Source organism: Staurois parvus, unplaced genomic scaffold (genome assembly GCF_062004578.1).
Source record: "Staurois parvus isolate SC_StPar_1 unplaced genomic scaffold, SC_StPar_1.0 ptg000215l, whole genome shotgun sequence".
Lineage (NCBI taxonomy): Eukaryota > Metazoa > Chordata > Amphibia > Anura > Ranidae > Staurois > Staurois parvus.
Window position 1 is genome coordinate 562,873 of NW_028318011.1, and position 21,321 is coordinate 584,193.

The 21,321-nt window shown below is 41.4% G+C and overlaps 1 protein-coding gene across 1 annotated transcript in view; it reads right to left on the reverse strand.

Moving 5' to 3' along the window:
• LOC149460956 (uncharacterized) overlaps positions 1 to 16,285 on the reverse strand; it is an 89,028-nt gene extending 72,743 nt beyond the window's left edge. Inside the window, exons 1-3 of the mRNA XM_089679009.1 lie at positions 16,193 to 16,285; positions 3,615 to 6,618; positions 1,819 to 1,927 (exon numbers count right to left, since the gene is read on the reverse strand). Of these exons, the coding sequence (XP_089535135.1) occupies positions 1,819 to 1,927; positions 3,615 to 6,618; positions 16,193 to 16,246 (3,167 nt within the window). The 5' untranslated portion in view covers positions 16,247 to 16,285. The remainder of the gene's footprint in view (positions 1 to 1,818; positions 1,928 to 3,614; positions 6,619 to 16,192) is intronic.
• Between the last annotated feature and the right edge of the window lie 5,036 nt (positions 16,286 to 21,321).

Consider the following 21,321-nt stretch of genomic DNA (forward strand, 5'->3'; position numbering starts at 1 on the left):
GTAAGTGAAGTGAATTATTGTATTGACTCACATGCAACTGCTTAAGATATTTCACATTTTTTTATGTTGATAAGATGAACAACATATAACAGTGTTCCCATTTATAAAATCCATTTCATCTCACTTGCTATGAACATTATGAGTATGGCTGCTTTCTACCAATGGAGCAAAAAAAAAAAAAAGATTAAGTACCTACTAAAACAAATTCATTTTTCATATCCAGGGAAGAAAGTTAATGTTACTAACTGATAAGAGGCATGAAGGAGATCAGTTATGAGGAAAGATTAGAGGAACTGAATTTATTCTCTCTTGAGAAGAGGGGATTAAGGGGGATATGATCAACATGTATAAATACATCAGTGGTTCATATAGTGAACTCGGTGTAGAGTTATTCACCCTGAGGTCATCACAGAGGACAAGGGGGCACTCTTTACATCTGGAGGAAAAGAGATTTAATCGCCAAACACGGAAAGGTTTCTTCACAGTAAGAGCTGTGAAAATGTGGAATAGACTCCCTCAAGAGTTGGTTCTGGCCAGCTCTGTGGATTGCTTTAAAAAAGGCCTGGATTCTTTCTTGGATACACAGAATATAACTGGATACTAACATTTATAGGTAAAGTTGATCCAGGGAATATCCGATTGCCTCTCAGGGGAGCAGGAAGGAATTTATTTCCCTACAGGAGCAAATTGGATCATGCTTTGCTGGGTTTTTTGCCTTCCTCTGGATCAACTGTGGGTGTAGGATTATAGCTTTTTTTTTAAAGGTTGAAGTGGATGGACTTTTGTCTTTTTTCAGCCAGACTAACTATGTAACTAACTAATCAGGTCAGCCAAAGGCTCAGGTTTACATGTGTTTTCATTGAGTTTGGAACACACCTCTAACACAAGTCAGCTAAATCCCATTGACTTCATAGCCTAGGCTTATTTATTTATTTTTTAATCAGAACTAGGAACGCACTGTTCCTAGTTCTGACTTAAAAAAAATCACAGAATGAGAAGTGTCCCTTATGCTGGTGGCTATTCTGTTCAGTGAAATCTTTTGTCTTCTTTGCCCGCGATAACCTCGCAGCTGTGATCTTTCGGTGCTGTGCAGATTAATACAAGCAACTGGACCTCTCACTGGCCAAAAGTGCAAAATATACTTGTCTTTTCCACCCCTGCCACAATTAAAAAACCTGTACTATAGCTTCCAACAATAAATAGCATCCAATGAATGGAGGAGGCAGGCCTTTCATTCATCTGCCCATCCTCCAGTCATAGAGCACTTTTCAATGCTGGAAGTAGTAGTTTCTATGTAAGTAGTAGGAGGTGGAAATGGCGGGTATAGTTGGCACTTTTGACAAGTGCCTGTGACAGATCCAGCATTTCATAGTAACCCCTGCAGTACTGTAAGATCACAGCTGTGGGGGTATCAGGGCGGTAGCCAACAGCAGCAGGGACACTTTCATTCACTGTAAGTACTGTCCCTGGTGCGTATTTAAAAATAAAATGAATGCATACCCTGGCACATGATAACTAACACCTATTGGAAACAGCAGTCCTCACAATACATAGATGGGAAGTGTGGCTTTGTCACAAAGGATATATTTGACATTACAGAATACAAGCATTAGCTAATTGTGGCCATAACCAGGATAGCTAAAGTTCAAGTTTAAGAGGCAAGTTTAGAAAAACAATATGTGATGTATCCTAATCCATTGCAACTAGTCAGGGTGAATCTTTCAGTGATATGTCTTCAAGTACTGAAATCTGTTTGGTTGTCAGGTCCAAGGATTTAGCTAGCACTGACTTTTAGAACAAAAAAAAAATGAGGCAAACCTTGGTCTCAGCTCTCCATGTGTGTATGAGGACCATGCAATACTGGACTTCTCCCAATGCCTCTTAGGACCTTTTGATGACTTTTGTGGGGTGTTTTGCTGCTTTCTATCTAAAATGCGTAACAATAATAATAATTAGAAATTAAAATGTATATTAATTGTGGTCACTATCTACCTACTGTATAGTTCAATAAGTTAAACTATGTTAGCTATAGTTGCCATTTAATCACCAGTTCACTAAAACTAATACTGGAACACAAAATGGCATAAACTGAAATGCACAATCATTCAACAACCAAACACTTGAGTTAATTTATTAAACATAAATTGTACTGTACAATCAATACACCCAGTGCCTAGAAATATAGCCAAGTAAAATATTGTTGTTATTAATTTTATTACTGCTTTTATATACAGATTGAAACCAGAGTATATTGGAAACTTGTTATAAAGTACAATAAAATAAACATGTAAAAAATTAAACTAACAAGCCTGGTCTTACATTTTTTGAGTTGTATAAAGAATAATCATTAAAAAAAATGTGGTTGATTTATTAAAGGAGTAGCGGCTGTTCACCTAGCAAAATGCATGTTCACTTTGTAAAGTGAATTCCGAATAAGGTGAAGCTGTGTTCATTTTAACCACTTACCCTCCAGAGGATTTAGCCCCCTTCCTGACCAGGCCATTTTTTGTTATACAACGCTGCGTTACTTTAACTGAAAAGTGTGCGGTCATGCAATGCTGTACATAAATGAAATTTATGTTCTTTTTTCCCACAAATGGAGTTTTCTTTTGGTAGTATTTGATCACCTGTACATTTTTTGTTTTTTTTGCTACAATTTTGAAAAAAAAAACAATATGTTTGACTTTTTGGTATAAAACGTATCCAGTAAAACAATTAAAAAATTTAAAAAATGAAATGTCTTCATAAATTTAGACCAAAATGCATTGTGCTACATGTCTTTGCTAGAAAAAAATCCCAATACGTGTAAATTAATTGGTTTACGTGAAAGTTATAGCATCTACAAATGGCGGTATATATACTGGACTTTTCATTGTTTTTTTTTTATACTAGTAATGGCGGCGATCAGCGACTTATAGCGGGACTGCAGCGGGTATTCTAACACTGGGCGGGAACTGCCACTGACATCCCAATGACACTAATACAGTGACCAGTGCTAAGAATAAGCACTGACACTGTTCTAATGACACGGGGCAGGAAGGAGTTAACATCTGGGGCAATCAAAGGGTTAACTAAGTGCTCTTTTACAAAATGTGCTATGTGTGTTTTACTAGAGAAACATGCTGCTATGTATTTCTCTAAAGAAATACACAGCAGCATGTACTTGCTGGCAGGAGAGGGACCTGTGTTGTTTACACACAGGTCTCTTCCCTGTCAGTTTTACTCGGAGATCACCAGGTGCCAGCCGGGACCCAGTGATCGACATCCATAGCCGCCAATGGCAGCACAAGTCGGGCAGCGTGCATGAGCGTGCCCTACCTGGAAATGCAAATCACGAATGATTTTGTGCAGCCCTGCCACTCTGTAGCAGTACGTCTACTATAGGGTGGTGGGTAAGCAGTTAAATACCATCATGCGTATTCATAAATATGATCATGCTGTAGAAAAAAATCCTGCTTTATTAATTTCCCTCACACATGACTGGGCATTCAAAACTGAACACAACCTCACCCAATATATTAACATTCTCTTTGCAAAATGAAATACATTTTTGTAGGTGAAAAGCCTTTACTCCTTTAGTAAGTTAAATCTTGTAACTTCAGCTTATGGTTTACCGTTTGGAGTCTTTAGCTTGGAAACAGTCTTATAATTGTTCTCTCTGGATCCTCTAAATTGTCTATCAGACTTTTGTTGTTGATCAGAGTGAGATGTATAAGGTTTCAATGAATGGCTGTTTGTTTGTAAAAATTCTATTTCACCTTCATCACCATCACTTGTGGCATCTGTCTTGGTTGGGTAATAGTTATATATTCCACTGTTTATTAGAGGATTGGGTATCTCTTCATGAGACTCATCTTCACTAGATATGTCACAAGACTGGACACCTTGAATACCTTTACTTTGCTCCTCCATCTTTTGAACTTTAATCATATCCAGCTGTTTCACATAATGGAAATATTTCTCAAGTACACTGCCATCACTGTCAGAAACTGCATCTGAATTGTCTTCCCAACAAACTTTGGCTATACCTTCTCTGTCCATACGGTTCACTGTGGGCATTTTATCAAGACCTTCAAATGTGCCATCACTAAAACTTAAAATGTCATCCAAGACTTTCTCATTTGCAGTTGGTGGCCTTGGTAAATCATTTATAGTGTCTGGTTTGGGAATGGGGCCTTTGTCATTTCCCAAAACTGAACCACACTCTTCACACCAACTTGTTTTTGTGGTATTGCAAAAACTGCACACAGTACACATTCTGTATGTTCTTGGTGTAGAATCATCAAACAGATTCATTTCTTTGTAGGTCCTGCATGATGAAGAATGTATCCTACCAAGAGCATTATTTGACACAAATATTGCTGTGTCGTCTCCAGTACATGAATCCTTTCTTACTAAGAATGTTCTATTTGTACTTGATCCATCTTTTTCTACCACATTTGTTTTCTGCACTGTTACTTTCCCAATCTGTTCAAGATTTTCCAAAAGAGTATTAAGTCTTTCTGTATCAAGGCTGGACTCTGATGAGCTAGTATCATCTTCTCTGATAACAAATCTATGTTTTGCCTTATCATTTGATCCTTTAATTCCTCTGGTTCCCATGTTGTAATTCCACTGGTTCTCAAGTAAATCTTCATCATCGCTACAATTTTTACCCTTAAAATCAGCAAACTCATTTAGCAAATTATCATAATTTTTGCTGTTTAAAGGTTTGATACATTTATAATCTCTCTGGTCATTTTCAGATGAAGGTAACAGTGGTCTGTCACTGTAGTTAGAGGTCTGCAATTTAGGAGAAAAGATACGCGTCAATTCTTTTGTTCTGGAAACATTATTTAAATCGGATTTAATTTTTAACGGGTTTCTTGGACTTTTTGACATACGCGGTTGCTTTGTTTCTTTCAAACTATGATTAGTAAAAGCTTGCTTTTTGATATTACAGTTCTCAAACTCCAGTTCTGCATCCTTCTTTATTACACTCTCTCTAGGAATATAATTTACTTCTGTGTACTTATCCACTGTTCCAGACTTTTTATATGATTCAAAAGCTGAGTTTTTTTCATCCAAAGTATTTTGTAGACCATCTTCCTCATCAGAAGGAGGCAATTTATCTCCCACATTGCACTTCTTTAGGAATTTTTTTGCCCATGTCATTACATGTTGAAGCTTTTCTGATTCTGGAACAGATATATCATCTAAAAGACCCTTGTCTAAATCAGAAGCAAAGCTGCTTCTAAGAAGACTACGGTAAGTAGAGTGTCCAATCGTTTCCACCTCTGGTTCTAATTTGAGGTGATTGTGAGCACTGCAGTGAGTAGAGTATGCATTAGTTTCCATTCCTGGTTCTAAATTAAGGTGACTACGAGGGCTATGGTGAGTATAGTGTCCATTAGTTTCCAACTCTGGTTCTGACTTAAGCCGACTATGAAGACTATGGTGAGCAGAGCGTCCATTAGTTTCCAACTCTGGTTCTGACTTAAGCTGACCATGAAGACTATGATGAGTAGAGTATACATTTGTTTCCACCTCTGTTTCTGACCTAAGCTGACTGTGAAGACTATGGTGAACAGAGCGTCCATTAGTTTCCACCTCTATTTCTGATTTAAGGTGACTATGAAGACTATGTTGAATATAACATCCATTAGTTTCCACCTCTGGTTCTGATTTAAGGTGACTATGAATACTATGTTGAATAGAACATCCGTTAGTTTCCACCTCTGGTTCTGATTTAAGGTGACTAGGAAGGCTATGTTGAATAGAACATCCATTAGTTTCCACCTCTGGTTCTGACTTAAGGTGACCATGAAGACTATGGTGAGTAGAGTGTCCATTAGTTTCCACCTCTGGTTCTGACTTAAGTTGACTATGACTTAAAGGATCCTTACTCTTTGCTTTTTCAAGTATAGGATAGTAAGAGGGAGAAATCATAATTGACACTTCTTTGCACTCTTGCTGAAAACCTTCAGTGCCAATTATTTTGCTTCTTTCATTTTTTAGTGTTGGTTGTACATCATGCTGACTCAGTGGTGTATTATTGGTTTCTTTTGTTTTTGTTTGCAGAGCAGTATAATGGTTATCAGGACGTTCTTCAGGCATTAGTTTACCTAGGCCTTTTTGTGCCCCATGTGAAATAGATGATTCAGAAATAGACCTTTTTGCTGTTTGTAAGTTATAGCTATTAGGCTCCATTTCCCTTGGAGTTGGGGGCAGGTGTTCTTGAACCATAAGCTCCATAGTGCTTTTATTTGCTGATTCTTTCTCTTGACATTCATAGTTAGTAGATACCATGTCCCTTGCTTCTACTGATTGCAGAATTGCTCCCTCATTAGAATGAGGGTTCTGTGTCCGAGCACTGTCACTTTTCTGGACATCACGTATTATAGAAGCCTGTTTTTGTTTTAAAATAGGCGCAGAAAGACATCTGCGTGGTGTTTGGCTTCTTGTAGGTTGATGATTCTTGTGGCAGCGTGGCGTTTCCTCTGCACTGGATAACAAACTTTGGGAACTTTTTGCACAGAAGTAACTCAGTCTTTTGGATCGGAGAAATTTCAGATTACTAGTTCTTGGTGTGTCTACTGTACCGGTTACATTATCAGGCATTTTAGGTGACTGCGCCATCTGAAAAAATAAATAGAGAAATATAAACATGCATACAAAAGTAAAAAACAACAGAAATTGTTTCATTTGCATACAAATTGGTGTAGGGCAAGAAATCACAAAGAAACACAATGCCTGCAAGTGAACAGCATATTTTAAGGGGTCTATTTATAAGCAAATTTGATATGTGAATGCCTAAGAATACGGGAGGGTTATAACCCTTGTCTGATTTGTTTTTTGTCATCTGTGTTCCACTGGGGAATTTTAACTTCACATCCTGTCCCATAGGCAAAACAGGAAGCGAGAGGAAATCCCTGCAAATTAAAGTGATATTAAAGGCAATATTTAAAAAAAAATTAACAACAACATCATATTTACATTCTCTGTGTAATGGTCCTCTTTTTTTCAGGTTCTCCACCAGCGCTCCTGGCTCCTCCCTCCTGCCAAGTGCAGTATGGGAGCACCGTGCAGGCGCACTCCTGAACCGCTGCCTGGTGTGTCCATTCACACACAGAGTCACGGCTTTGTTCCGCCCCTTCTTTCCCCTCATTGGCTCACTGGCTGCTATCTTGGCCAATGAGGAGGGAGAGTTCCCAGAGAGCAGAGGCTCTTATGCAGATCGCTGGATCAGAATCGGGCTCAGGTAATATTAGTAGAGGCTGGGGGGGCTGCTGCACACAGAAGGTTTTTTACCTTCATGCATAGAATGCATGAAGGTTAAAAAAAACCTTGAGCCTTTACAACCACTTTAAAGTAATCCTTTGGGGACCCCCAGGGTCACCAGAACTATTGTCTCTATTGAAAGATTTCTCCTCTATTATTTTTCTGAGGACAACCCAACATTTGGGATTTTCTTTTACTTTCACTTTCAATGATAATGGTGAACAGGACAAAGAGAAAGGGTGAATCTACCTAATGGGGGCACAGACAGCAATAAAAACCTTATAGGTGTTCTAATCCATCACCACTGCACTTAGTTATAGTTTAATGTGTCTATTATGTTTATGTTCTATGATTGTTGGCTCCATCTAGTGGACATAATGGGGTATTTTTCCTTATATACCTCAATTAGGAAATTACCACATTAAGGACACTAGATGAAGCTTTTGATCGTAGAAAATTAACATATTAGATACATTATGGGAGCTGCTCATGATGACTGTGCGAATGCTTAGCATTCACACAGTGATTTTTATAATAATTAGACTCCTAAGTGTTATCAAAATGCTAACGAATAGTGTAGTTTAAAGTATTCTACCATCATATCATATCTTCTTAATATGGTTAGTAGATCTCTCATTCTATTAAGATACCCCTGCTCCCAGCATTAGGGGGGCCCACTTAAATTTATACCTAGACTGGCATGCTGTCTAAAACCAGCAATTCTCACCTGCCTCACCTCTCACCTTTTCACCTCATGATGAGACCATTGGCACCTGCAAACAAGGCCACTGAGATTTTTTTTACTGGAGCTCTAGACAAACAGCTACATACACAATTTATTTACTACACATATACTGTATGTTTACTATTTGACATGCCAAAGAATTCACAATCAAATATGTCACATGCTGCTGCAGGCCAGATCAGACTTCATACTCCATAACCACATCTCAGGTGTTGGCTTGGCTTGTGTCCACTGAAGCAACACACTGAGATGTAAAATCATATTCTTCCAGGTTCTTTTCTGACATGTTTTGCACTAGACACAGCACTTTATCAAAGAAAAAAGCACTGTGCCTAGCATGTCAGAAAAGAACCTGCTGGCTAATTTCATTCATAAAAATAATTCACAATGCTGTACAATCAATGGTGTAATTTACAGACCATTCCAAGGCTGCATAGACAGGCAAGTGACACCCTGCCGTTGTCAACTCTTTGCCTGCTGACTGAAAGAAGCACAGTCATTATCAGAGATGCGACCAAGAAAGCAGCAAAGCTGAACTAGAAAATAGTAAAATTATCTTTCTGACTGTGCGATGTAATAGAAATATCTGGAATCACAAGCCTAGCTGATCAGAATTAAAAATCTATTGACAGATAAAAACACTTAACACACACTATATTGCCAAACGTATTGGGACACCCCTCCAAATCATTGGATTCAGGTGTTCCAATCACCTCCATGGCCACAGGTGTATAAAATCAAGCACCTAGGCATGCAGACTGCTTCTACAAACATTTGTGAAAGAATGGGTCGCTCTCAGGAGCTCAGTGAATTCAAGCATGGTACCGTGACAGGTTGTCACCTGTGCAATAAGTCTATCCATGAAATTTCCTTGCCACTAAATATTCCACAGTCAACTGTTAGTGGTATTATAACAAAGAAACTGGGAACAACAGCAACTCAGCCATGAAGTGGTAGGCCATGTAAAATGGCAAAGTGGGGTCAGCGCATGCTGAAGCACACAGTGCGCAGAAGTCGCCAACTGTCTGCAGAGTCAATAGCTAAAGACCTCCAAACTTCATGTGGCATTTATATTAGCACAACAACAGTGCATAGAGAGCTTCATGGAATGGGTTTCCATGGCCAAGCAGCTTCATCCAAGCCTTACATCACCAAGTGCAGTGCAAAACTTCGGATGCAGTGGTGTAAAGCACACCGCCACTGGACTCTAGAGCAGTGGAGACATGTTCTCTGGAGTGACAAATCACACTTCTCTGTCTGGCAATCTGATGGATGTGTCTGGATTTGGCAGTTACCAGGAGACCGGTACTTGCCTGACTGCATTGTTCCAAGTGTAAAGTTTGGTGGAGGGGGGATTATGGTGTGGGGTTGTTTTTCAAGGGTTGGGCTTGGCCCCTTAGTTCCAGTGAAGGGAACTCTTAAGGCATCAGTATATCAAGACATTTTGGACTGTTTCATGCTCCCAACTTTGTAGGAACAGTTTGGGGATGGCCCCTTCCTGTTCCAACATGACTGCACACCAGTGCACAAAGCAAGGTACAAAAAGACATGGATAAGCGAGTTTGGGGTGGAGGAACTTGATTGACGTGCACAGAGTCCTGACCTCAACCCGATAGAACAACTTTGGGATGAATTATTGTGGGGACTGCGAGCCACGCCTTCTCGTCCGACATCAGTGCCTGACCTCACAAATGTGCTTCTGGAAGAATGGTCAAACCTTCCCATAGACACACTCCTAAACCTTGTGGACAGCCTTCCCAGAAGAGTTGAAGCTGTTATAGCTGCAAAGGGTGGGCCAACTCAATATTGAACCCTACGGACTAAGACTTGGACGCCATTAAAGTTCATGTGCGTGTAAAGGGAGGCGTCCCAATACTTTTGGCAGTATAGTGTACAGTGGGGATCGAAAGTTTGGGCACCCCAGCTAAAAATTTGTATTAATGTGCATAAAGAAGCCAAGGAAAGATGGAAAAATCTCCAAAAGGCATCAAATTACAGATTAGACATTCTTATAATATGTCAGCAAAAGTTAGATTTTATTTCCATCATTTACACTTTCAAAATAACAGAAAACAAAAAAATGGCGTCTGCAAAAGTTTGGGCACCCTGCAAAATTTATAGCATGCACTGCCCCATTTGCAAAGTTGAGACCTGCCAGTGTCATGGATTGTTCTCAATCATCGTCTGGGCAGACCAGGTGATGTCAATCTCAAAGGTTTTAAATGCCCAGACTCATCTGACCTTGCCCCAACAATCAGCACCATGGGTTCTTCTAAGCAGTTGTCTAGAAAACTGAAACTGAAAATAGTTGACGCTCACAAAGCTGGAGAAGGCTATAAGAAGATAGCAAAGCGTTTTCAGATGTCAATATCATCTGTTCGGAATGGAATTAAGAAATGGCAGTCATCAGGAACAGTGGAAGTTAAAGCAAGATCTGGAAGACCAAGAAAAATATCAGACAGAACAGCTTGCAGGATTGTGAGAAAAACAATTCAAAACCCACGTTTGACTGCACGATCCCTCCAGAAAGATCTGGCAGACACTGGAGTTGTGGTACACTATTCCACTATAAAGAGATACTTGTACAAATATGGTCTTCATGGAAGAGTCATCAGAAGAAAACCTCTTCTACGTCCTCACCACAAAAATCATTGTTTGAACTTTGCAAATTAACATATAGACAAGCCTGATGCATTTTAGAAACAAGTTCTGTGAACCGATGAGGTTAAAATTGAACTTTTTGGCCGGAATGAGCAAAGGTACGTTTGGAGAAGAAGGGGCACAGAATTTAATGAAAAGAACCTCTGTCCAACTGTTAAGCATGGGTTTGGATCAATCATGCTTTGGGGTTGTGTTGCAGCCAGTGGCACAGGGAACATCTCACGAGTAGAAGGAAAAATGGATTCAATAAAATTTCAGCAAATTTTGGATGGTAACTTGATGCCATCTGTGAAAAAGCTGAAGCTAAAGAGAGGATGGCTTCTACAAATGGATAATGATCCTAAACACACCTCGAAATCCACGGGGGATTACATCAAGAGGTGTAAACTGAAGGTTTTGCCATGGCCTTCACAATCTCCTGACCTCAACATAATTGAAATTCTATGGATAGACCTTAAAAGAGCAGTGCGTGACAGACAGCCCAGAAATCTCAAAGAACTGGAAGACTTTTGTAAGGAAGAATGGGCAAAGATACCTCAAACAAGAATTGAAAGACTCTTGGCTGGCTACAAAAAGCATTTACAAGCTGTGATACATGCCAAAGGGGGCAGTACAAGATATTAACTCTGCAGGGTGCCCAAACTTTTGCAGATGCCATTTTTTTGTTTTCTGTTATTTTGAAAGTGTAAATGATGGAAATAAAATCTAACTTTTGTTGACATATTATAAGAATGTCTAATCTGTAATTTGATGCCTTTTGGAGATTTTTCCATCTTTCCTTGGCTTCTTTATGCACATTAATACAAATTTTTAGCTGGGGTGCCCAAACTTTCGATCCCCACTGTATATGTTTATCAGCAGTGTATTTAACTGTTTGTTCTGCTCTACTTGTCACAGTAAGGTTTAGATCCAATGCAGTTTGTATTGGATCCGTATCTGCAGTGCTTTTTGCTGTGCGTATTTGCACATGCATTTTTTAAATACTTTTTTATACTTTTTTGGCCAATCTGTTGTTATGCAAATTAAAAAAATGCATAAAAAATGGGTCAAAAACACACTACATGCTTTTCTGCAGCGTTTCTATTGAAGGCTACTGAACCAACCGTTTTGCATTTAAAAAATTCCCTTACCCGTTCCAAATATGCAACAGCTGAAAAAAGCATAGATGTGTGTGTCCTATAGGAATTCTTGTTAAATAGACTGGAGTGCATTTCTACAAAAAGCTCCAAAAAATGCATAGGTGTGAACCAGGCCTAATGCAGGCCATAGACGGGTCGTAAATCGGCCCTTTTTTTTAAAAAAAACATGAAAAATCGGTCGTTCAATCGGCCGACGTTACCACCAATGAAAAAATAAAATCGGCCGATTTTCGTCCCATCTACGGCCAGCATTTTTACTTCTGTCCCTTATATTTTACATGAAAAAGTCTTGTGGTTGCAACAATGTATCCATTTGTATCCATTTTGGATACAGCTGTTTTTATTCGGATACAAATAGATACATTGTTGCAACTGCAAGACTTTTCCTAAACAACAGTGTATCCTAAACAATTGCCAATTTTCTCTAATAACAAATATTATATTCTTTGTTGTATGTCAGTCCTCTTGACCTCCTGCAGCCCCTTGCAGCTACTTTCTATTTACATACATGCACCCCAGGGAAGGGGTTAACAATGCAGGAGCCCAATTAGGCAGACAGGAACAGAGTGAAAACTGAACCACCTACAGTTGCAAGAAAAAGTATGTGAACCCCTTGGGATTACGTGGAGTTTTGCATGAATTGGGCATAAAATGTGCTCTGAACGTCATCTAAGTCACAACAATAGAAGAACACAGTCTGCTGAACATAATACAACACAAAAATTAGATGTTGCCATGGTTTAATTGCACATAACATGTAAACATTCACAGTGCAGGGAGGAAAACGTATGTGAGGCCCTAGCTTAATGACTTCTCCCAGAGCTAATTGGAGCCAGGAGTGAGCCAACCTTGACTGCAATCAGTGTGATGATATTGGATGTGTTGCTGACAGCTGTCCTGCCCTTAAAAAACACACACCTGTTTTGGGTTTACTGGTTTCAAGAAGCACTGTCTGATGTGAACCATGCCTCGCAGAAAAGAGCTCTCAGAAGACCTACGATCAAGAATTGTTAACTTGCATGAAACTGGAAAGGGTTACAAAAGTATCTCCAAAAGCCTTGATGTTCATGTGTCCATGGTAAGACAGACTGTCTACAAATGGAGAAAGTTTAGCACTGTTGCTACTCTCCCTAGGCGTGGTCGTCCTGTAAAAATGACTGCAAGAGCACAGCACAGAATGCTGCATGAGGTAAAGAAGAATCCCAGAGTGTCAACTAAAGACCTACAGAAATCTCTGGCACATGCTAACATTTTTGTTGACACATCTACAATAAGGAAAACATTAAACAAGAATGGAGTACATGGGAGGACTCCACGGAGGAAGCCATTGCTGTCCAAAAAGAATATTGCAGCACGTTTGAAGTTTGCAAAGAGCACCTGGATGTTCCACAGCACTACTGGCAAAATATACTGTGGACAGATGAAACCAAGATTGAGTTGTTTGGGAAGAACACACAACACTATGTGTGGAGAAAAAAAGGCACAGCACACCAACATCAAAACCTCATCCCCACTGTAAAACATGGTGGAGGGAGCATCCTGGTTTGGGGCTGCTTTGCTGCCTCAGGGCCTGGATGGATTGTTGTCATTGATGGGAAAATGAATTCCAGAGTTTATCAAGACATTTTTCAGGAAAACGTATGACCATCTGTCCGCCAACTGAAGCTCCGCAGAGGATGGGTGATGCAACAGGACAATGACCCAAAGCATACAAGTAATTCAACAAAACAATGGCTGCAACAGCACAGAATACGCCTTCTGGAGTGGCCCAGTCAGAGTCCTGACTTCAACCCGATTGAAATGCTGTGGCATGACCTTAAGAGAGCAATTCATACCAGACATCCCAAGAATATTGCTACACTGAAACAGTTTTGTGAAGAGGAGTGGTCCAAAATTACTCCAGATCGTTGTGCATGTCTGATCTGCAACTACAGGAAACGTTTGGTTGAGGTTATTGCTGCCTAAGGAGGGTCAACCAGTTATTAAGTCCAAAGGTTCACTTACTTTTTCCTCCCTGCACTGTGAATGTTTACATGTTATGTGCAATTAAACCATGGCAACATCTAATGTTTGTGTAGTATTATGTTCAGCAGACTGTGTTCTATTGTTGTGACTCAGATAACGTTCAGAGCACATTTTATGCCCAATTCATGCAAAACTCCACGTAATCCCAAGGGGTTCACATACTTTTTCTTGCAACTGTATGACCAGCTTTTTCCTTTAAAGCCTATATGAGAATTGGGTTTGCAAATATTTTTCTTGTATTGTGTACAAACTATTTCAATAATTTACTAATAATATCAACAAGGGAATATCATAATACCAGTCCCAAACCTTCCCTATTATTAATTCATTAATGTGTAAAAGTTGACCACCCCCCTTTAAATTTCTTGATTTTTGAGAATCGATTATAGGGATTTTTTTTTGGGGGGGGGGGTTCTGATGTGTGTAAATACAATTTTTTTTAAATCTGCCCCCCACATTTCCTAGTTTTCTTTCCTTGGCCAGAATGACCAAAGACAAAACCAAAGAAATATTTCTAACACACCTTCCTGCAATTAGCCATCAGGTAAGTGGGTGATGTAGAGACCGCCAGCCAGAAACCAGAAACACTCAGAAGAGACGCTAAGTGACCAGCACACCAATGATCCCTAAGAAAGGGTCCAACACTTTATTTGATGATCCCATCACAGCTAAAACAGCGATGGTCAGGACCTCTTCGTCAGGCATGTGACCATGGTCACGTTTGGGACTTTGTGAAGGTATCCTCCATGAGGTCCCAAACATGCTCATGGTCAAATGCCTGATGCAGAGGTCCTGCGTGGCCCCAAAACATTGTTTTAGTTGTGAAGGGATCATCAAATAGAGTGTTGGGACCTTTTTTTTGGAGATCCTTGGTGTGCTGGTGACATATCTTTTGGCCAGAATGATGTTGCTTATCCTGTGGTGTTAACATTACACATCTTAGGAGGCTATGAAGCAGGGGCAGACTGACCATTTGGAAACTTGGGCACTGCCCGAGGGCCTGGGGTCAGTAGGGGGCCCCATGAGATGCCCCTGGTACCTTTTTCATAGGCTTTTTTGAATTTGGGCAAGGACACAGGGGCCCCATGATCCCCTATTGCCCGGAAGCCCCATGAGTTGTCAGTCCGCCCCTGCTATGGAGCCATCAGTTGTCTACACTCACAGGCCACTTTATTAGGCACAACCTGCTAGTACTGGGTTGGACCCCCCTTTTGCCTTCAAAACTGGTTTAATTCTCTGAGGTATAGATTCAACAAGGTGTTGGAAACATTCCCCAGAGTTTTTAGTCCATATTGACATGAGGTACTGTTGCCTTTCTATCATTTCGAACCAGTCTGCCCATTCTCCTCTGACCTCTGTCACCAACAAGGCATTTTCGTCCACACAACTGCCACACACTGGATATTTTCTCTTTTCGGGACCCTTCTCTGTAAACCCTAGAGATGGTTGTGCATGAAAATCCCAGTAGATCAGCAGTTTTTTAAATACTCAGACCAGTCCATCTGCCACCAACATCCATGCCCCATTCACAGTCACTTAAATCCCCTTTCTTCCCCATTCTGATATTCATTTGAACTTCAGCAAATCATCTTCACCACCTCTAGAAGCCCAAATGCATTGAGATGCTGCCATGTGAGTGGCTGATTAGCAGTTTGTGTTTCCAAGCAATTGAATAGGTATACCTAATAGTGGCTAGTGTGTGTGTGTGTATATATAGACATATATATATACATACACACACATTCAACACAGTGGCTAAATGATTAGAACTGCTGCGTGGCAGCATTGAGGTCATTGGTTCAAATTCCAACCACAGCACCACCTGCCTGGAGTTTGCATGTTCTCCCTGTGCCTGCGTGGGTTTCCTTCGGGTACTCCGGTTTCCTTCTACACTTCAAAGACATGCTGGTAGGTTAATTGGATCCTAACTAAATTGTCCCTAGAATGTGTATGTATGAATGTGAGTTAGGGACCTTAGATTGTGCACTCCTTGAGGTTTAGGGACTGATGTGAATGTACAATATAAAGCGCTGCATAAATTGACAGTGCTATATAAGTACCTGAAATAAATAAATATTCAAGTTCTATTCCCAAAAGAGTGAAAAACAACACTTTTCTTTATAACGGTAACTAGGGACATACAAAGAAGGGGAATGCAGGCAGAGCAGAGAGACAAGATATTTCGAAGCCACGTATTTGGCCATTGCTGATTAATACTGAGTGGACGGGTAACTATGTGTAAATACAGAACAGATAATGGAGACATTAAATCAGACACAAGGAGCACTCTGACATCCATGTACAACCCCCATCCCCCCCCTTATCCTGATAGATGAGGAGCCCGCTGTGGATATACTCTCACCTGTATTGCTCCAGCACAGCTCTCACACGGAACACTGGAGCGCGGAGTAACCATAGCAACAGGACGCTAAACATGACCTCTGTTAGGCAGAGCGCAGGCGCGTTGTTTAGGAAGACGCCTGGAGAAGAGTGACGTCGGCGTAGGCTCCCTGGTCACATGAGGAGCAGCTGTTGGAGCTGGGTTGCTGTCGTCTTAGATCCTCCCATACTTCCTCGTTGTAACAGGGTCCGGGGTAGGCGTGTCTTCTTATGGCGAGCTTAAAGTCAAATGTGTGCTAAAAAACTAAATAACTCCCTCCTCCACAGTGTGTAACAAACGGGGTTCTTTAGCTTAACCACGTGCCTACAGGGCACTTTTACCCCCTTCCTGCCCAGGCCTAGTTTCAGCTTTAAGCGCTGTCGCACTTTGAATGACAATTGCGCGGTCATGCAACACTGTACCCACATGAAATTGTTAGCATTTTCTTCACACAGAGCTTTCTCTTGGTGGTATTCAGTTGCAGCTGGGTGCTTTTTTTTTGCATTATAAACAGTAAAAGAGCAAAAATTAAAAAAAAAAAAAGTTTTTCTTTGTTTCTATTATAAAATTTAACAAGCAGGTACTGATAAGCAGCACTGATGAAGCGGCACTGATAGGCATCATTGATGGGCACTGATGAGGTGGCACTGATAGGTAGCACTCATGGGAACTGGTAGGCAGCACTGATGGGCACTGATGAGGTGGCACTGATAGGTAGCACTGATAGGCAGCACTGATGATATGGCACTGGTAGGTATTGATGAGGAGGCACTGATGATGCTGCACTGATATGCAGCACTGCTGGGCACTGACTGGTTGCACTGCTGGATACTGATGAGTGGCACTGATGGGCGCCACTGCTGAGCACTTTTGGGGCCCTGATGATCAGTGCAGATGTCCTCTGTGACACTTGCCAGTTATCGGCAGTACTTTCCTCTAGCTGTGACAGCGTGAGGAAAATGCTGCCGATAAACAGTGACTGTATTTACTTTGTGATCAGCTGTGTTATTGGACACAGCTGATCACATGGTAAAAGGCTGATGTGATTGTCCTTTTACCTTGACATGTGATCAGCTGTGACTATAGGACACAGCAATCACAGACAGCGCTGGGTGTGCGTCACTGTTGGTGTGCGCGCGCGGGGGGCGGGGGGGATGTTCTGGGAGGATGTTATTTGACTATTTGATGCCCTCCCAGAACTGGACAACCACACTGCAGCCGTCATTTGGCTAAAGTGCAGTTGTAAAGTGGTTAAAGTGACACTAGTAAGCAATATCATTATTTTCCAAAAGTGATTCATAGACATCTACTAGTTAATGGACCTGTAACCTTTTTTCCTACTGTGTTTTTTGCTTCCATGAGGTCCTGGACCTCTCCTTTTCCTCCTCACTTCCATTTGTTGGGGTCATGTGCACTGCTTTGTGCACACTATAAATCCCATAGTCCCCAGTCCAGCTTGGGGGCAAACAAGAGAGGGTGGTTATGTTCTTACATACAGTGGGATTATGTAGAAGGAACATAGCCACCCTCTAACAGGAAGTCAGATCACAGCAGCGAAAAAAAAAATAGGAATTTTGAGGTGGCTGAGAGCAATAGAAGGGACTTATTGGGGGTTATTCACTAAAACTGCAAGACACAAAATCTGGGCAGCTCTGCATAGAAACCAATCAGTTTCCAGGTTTTATTGCCAAAGCTTAAAGCAGAAAACTGGGAGAAGTTTTTTTTGGCCCGTGCAGTGGGGCTGAGGGGAAAGAACACAGAAGATATACTCACCTGACCCACCAGTCCTCCCAACACAAGGTCAGTCCTTTCAGCTCCTGCCCCCTGTGATCCAACGGTCTTCTAAATGGGCTGTTCCTGATGTCAGCATGTTCAATGCACATTCCACAGACAGGAACAGTCCACCACTGGACCATATGGGGACACAGTTTTCCGTAGGATCAGCTTAGTCCTCACACCTAGAAAAAAAAGAGCAGCCGATCCTTGCAGCTCCACTGCATGGTAAAAAGAAAAAAATCTAACAGGAGTTCTGCTTTAATTCAACAGTCTGAAGTTAGAAGCTGATTGGCTACCATGCACAGCTGCACCAGATTCTGATTGCTCCAGTTTTAGTAAATCTCCCCCAATGCTTCAATGGTCCAAAGTACCCTGTGAAGGCCTCTCCATCAATGCTTCTTCCAGGGGTCAGTCTTTGGCCATCTTGATTGGCCAGTGCAGAATGATATCACTCCCATGCATGCGCAGAAGAGCAGTCACCCCAGCACAGAACCACCATGTACATTCTACAGAAGATAGCGAGCAGGCAGGTAGATGGGTTTTATTATAACAGAGACAAGGCTTGTGTTTTCTGCAATAAAGAGCCTCCCTGCTCACTGTTTTTTTCTTTTTAGACTTTAGTTCTACTTTTAGTGCCGGTTCACACTGGGTGAAGGAAACTGCGTTCCATGCACTTTTCTGCACCACATTCCAAGCACACTGGGGTACTCAAACTGTAGAGTGCAAAATCTGGTGCAGCTCTGCATAGAAACCAATCAACTTTTGTCAAAGCTTAACCACTTTAGGGCTGCCCTATAGCAGATAACCTGCTACAGGGTGGCACCTATGCACAGGATCATGTATATATACGTCATTCTGCATTTCCAGGTAAGGGGTGTATGTGAGACGCGTACATACCCTACCCACACCGCCGTTCGCGGCCGTGGATGTCAATTACTGGGTCCCAGCTTGTAATTACATGCACCAAGCACCTCCGACAGGGAGCAAGATAGTTTGTTTACAAACAATCTTCCTCCCTGTCAGCTCAAACACACTGCTCGGGATGGCTGTGCACAATACAGCCATCCCGATCAGTGTGCTTACAGTGAAGAACACACCCCCTAGTAAAACACTCCCAGCGCACAGTTAATCCTTTGATCGACCCTCACATTAACCCCTTCCTGCCCAGAGCCATTAGTACAGTGTCAGTGCTTTTTTTTTTTAGCACTAATCACTGTATTGGAGTCCCACAGTTCCGCAGTTCTGCTAAAAGTCACTGATCACCGCCATTACTAGTAGAAAAAAAAAATCCCATTATCTATACCGCCATTTGAAATGCTATAACTTTCACGTAAACCAATTAATTTACACGTATTGGGATTTTTTTTTATTAGCAAAGACATGTCGCAGAATACATTTTGGCCTAAATTTAGGACAAAATTTGATTTTTTTAAATATTTTTACTGAACATGTTTTACAGCAAAAATTCCAAAACATTGGGTTTATTTTCTCAAAATTGTTAGTATTTTTTTGTTTATAGCGCAAAAAAATTTAAACGCACAGGCAATCAAATATCACCAAAAGAAAGCTCAATTTGTGGAAAAAAAAAAAGGTTGTACATTTAATTTGGGTGCAGTATTGCATGACCACGCAATTGTAAGTTAAAGTAATGCAGCGCCCTAACTCAAAAAATGGCCTGGTCATGAAGGAGGGTAAATCTTCAGGAGGGCAAGTGGTTAATTGAATAAACTGAGATTAGAAGTTGATTGGCTATCATGCACAGCTGCACCAGATTTTGCACTCTCCAGTTTTAGTAAATCAACCCCATAGGGTCTGCTGCAGGTGTCAATATATTCCCAAGGACAACCCAAATGCAGATTGCAAATGCAGTGCATTTTCCTGCATCAGATCGCATGGTACTGTAGTACCATGCGATCTGGTTGCAGTGCATGCACTACTTGTAGTGAGATCCAGTTCAATTTCAGCCCACTCTGAATCACGCACGAACGGGAAGCGCCTTCCTGTGCAATTCTTGGTGTGAACTCGCTAAGAATACATGCTTGAATATATTTTTTTCAAACCTGAATTTAGTGTCACTTTAAGGCATGTTTGCAGGCTTTTTACCAAACTGTTTTTCAACTAGTGCAAGTCAATAGGAGTAGAAAAGCCCCTTGAAGCAGGTTAGAAGCAAGTCAAATGTAGGCCAAATGTACCTGTTGAGGATCTCATAAGCATCTCAAACTGATGCCACATAAAAGAAGATTGCACCTAAAAGCACGCTGCATTTTTCCATCAAGCCCAATAGGTTCACTTCACAAAGCCAACACACCAGGATAAGAGTTAATCTTTTCCATAAAGTGACAGTTATTTTCAGTCCAATAATACCTTAAAATGACAGGTAAATGGCTGAATATAAATATCATTTTGCTAAAGCTAAACCCATTGATTTAACAGCTTTTCAGAGCAGTTACATTCAAGCATGCCGGGAATGCTGTCACATTTGTTTGTGCTCTCAACCGAAATGTCAAGCCGTCAAATGGCTGGTGCAGAAGCTGATCACTGTGCACCATGACAACTGCAGATCAAACAGAAGCTAAGATGGCAGCTTCCTTGGCTGCAAAGGATGAGAGGGTTTGAAAGAGAAGTGCAGGACGTGACATAACAAACCTACATACTCACCTACTGTAGGTGGAGAGGCTGAACCAGCTGCCAGTCAAGGATCTTGGTGGATCCCGACATTAAAGTTGGGATCTCCTCAGAGTCTGGGCCAGCAGAGTGATGCCAGACAACAGCGGGCTTTATCCCACTGTCAACTGTATATAGGTCACTGGAGTCAGAGGTGCTGTTAGGAACCACAGGGCCCCATACAGCCAACCTGACAGGACCTGCCCCCCCAACAAAAACAATATAGATTACTATGCTTCAGTTATGAATGAACACAGTGAGCGATTGTTACCGATCACTCATTGTATTCATTCAGGAAAGTAAGGGGCTGATAAATGTGACATCAAATGTGACATCAAAATGTGACATATTTACCGGACCCTTCCCCCACTCTCCATCCTGAAGGATCCCATTGTGTGCTTGCAGCTGCAGGTGGGAAGCAGAGGGGGGAAGCCAGCAGCACTGCAGGGGTGGGGGCACACTGGGGGGCCTGGGCAGCAGGCGGAAATGTATGGTGTACAGGGATGGTCAAGGGGGTAGCGGGGGGCAATTACTGGAACCCATCCCCTGTATGGCTCTCTCTGCAGCAGCTGAAAACCAGCGGGAGGGAGAGGAAAAGAAGCCAGCTTTCAGCCATACAGGGGATCGGTTCCAGTAATTGTCTTTCACCCAGCTGCCTGGGCCCCCCTGCT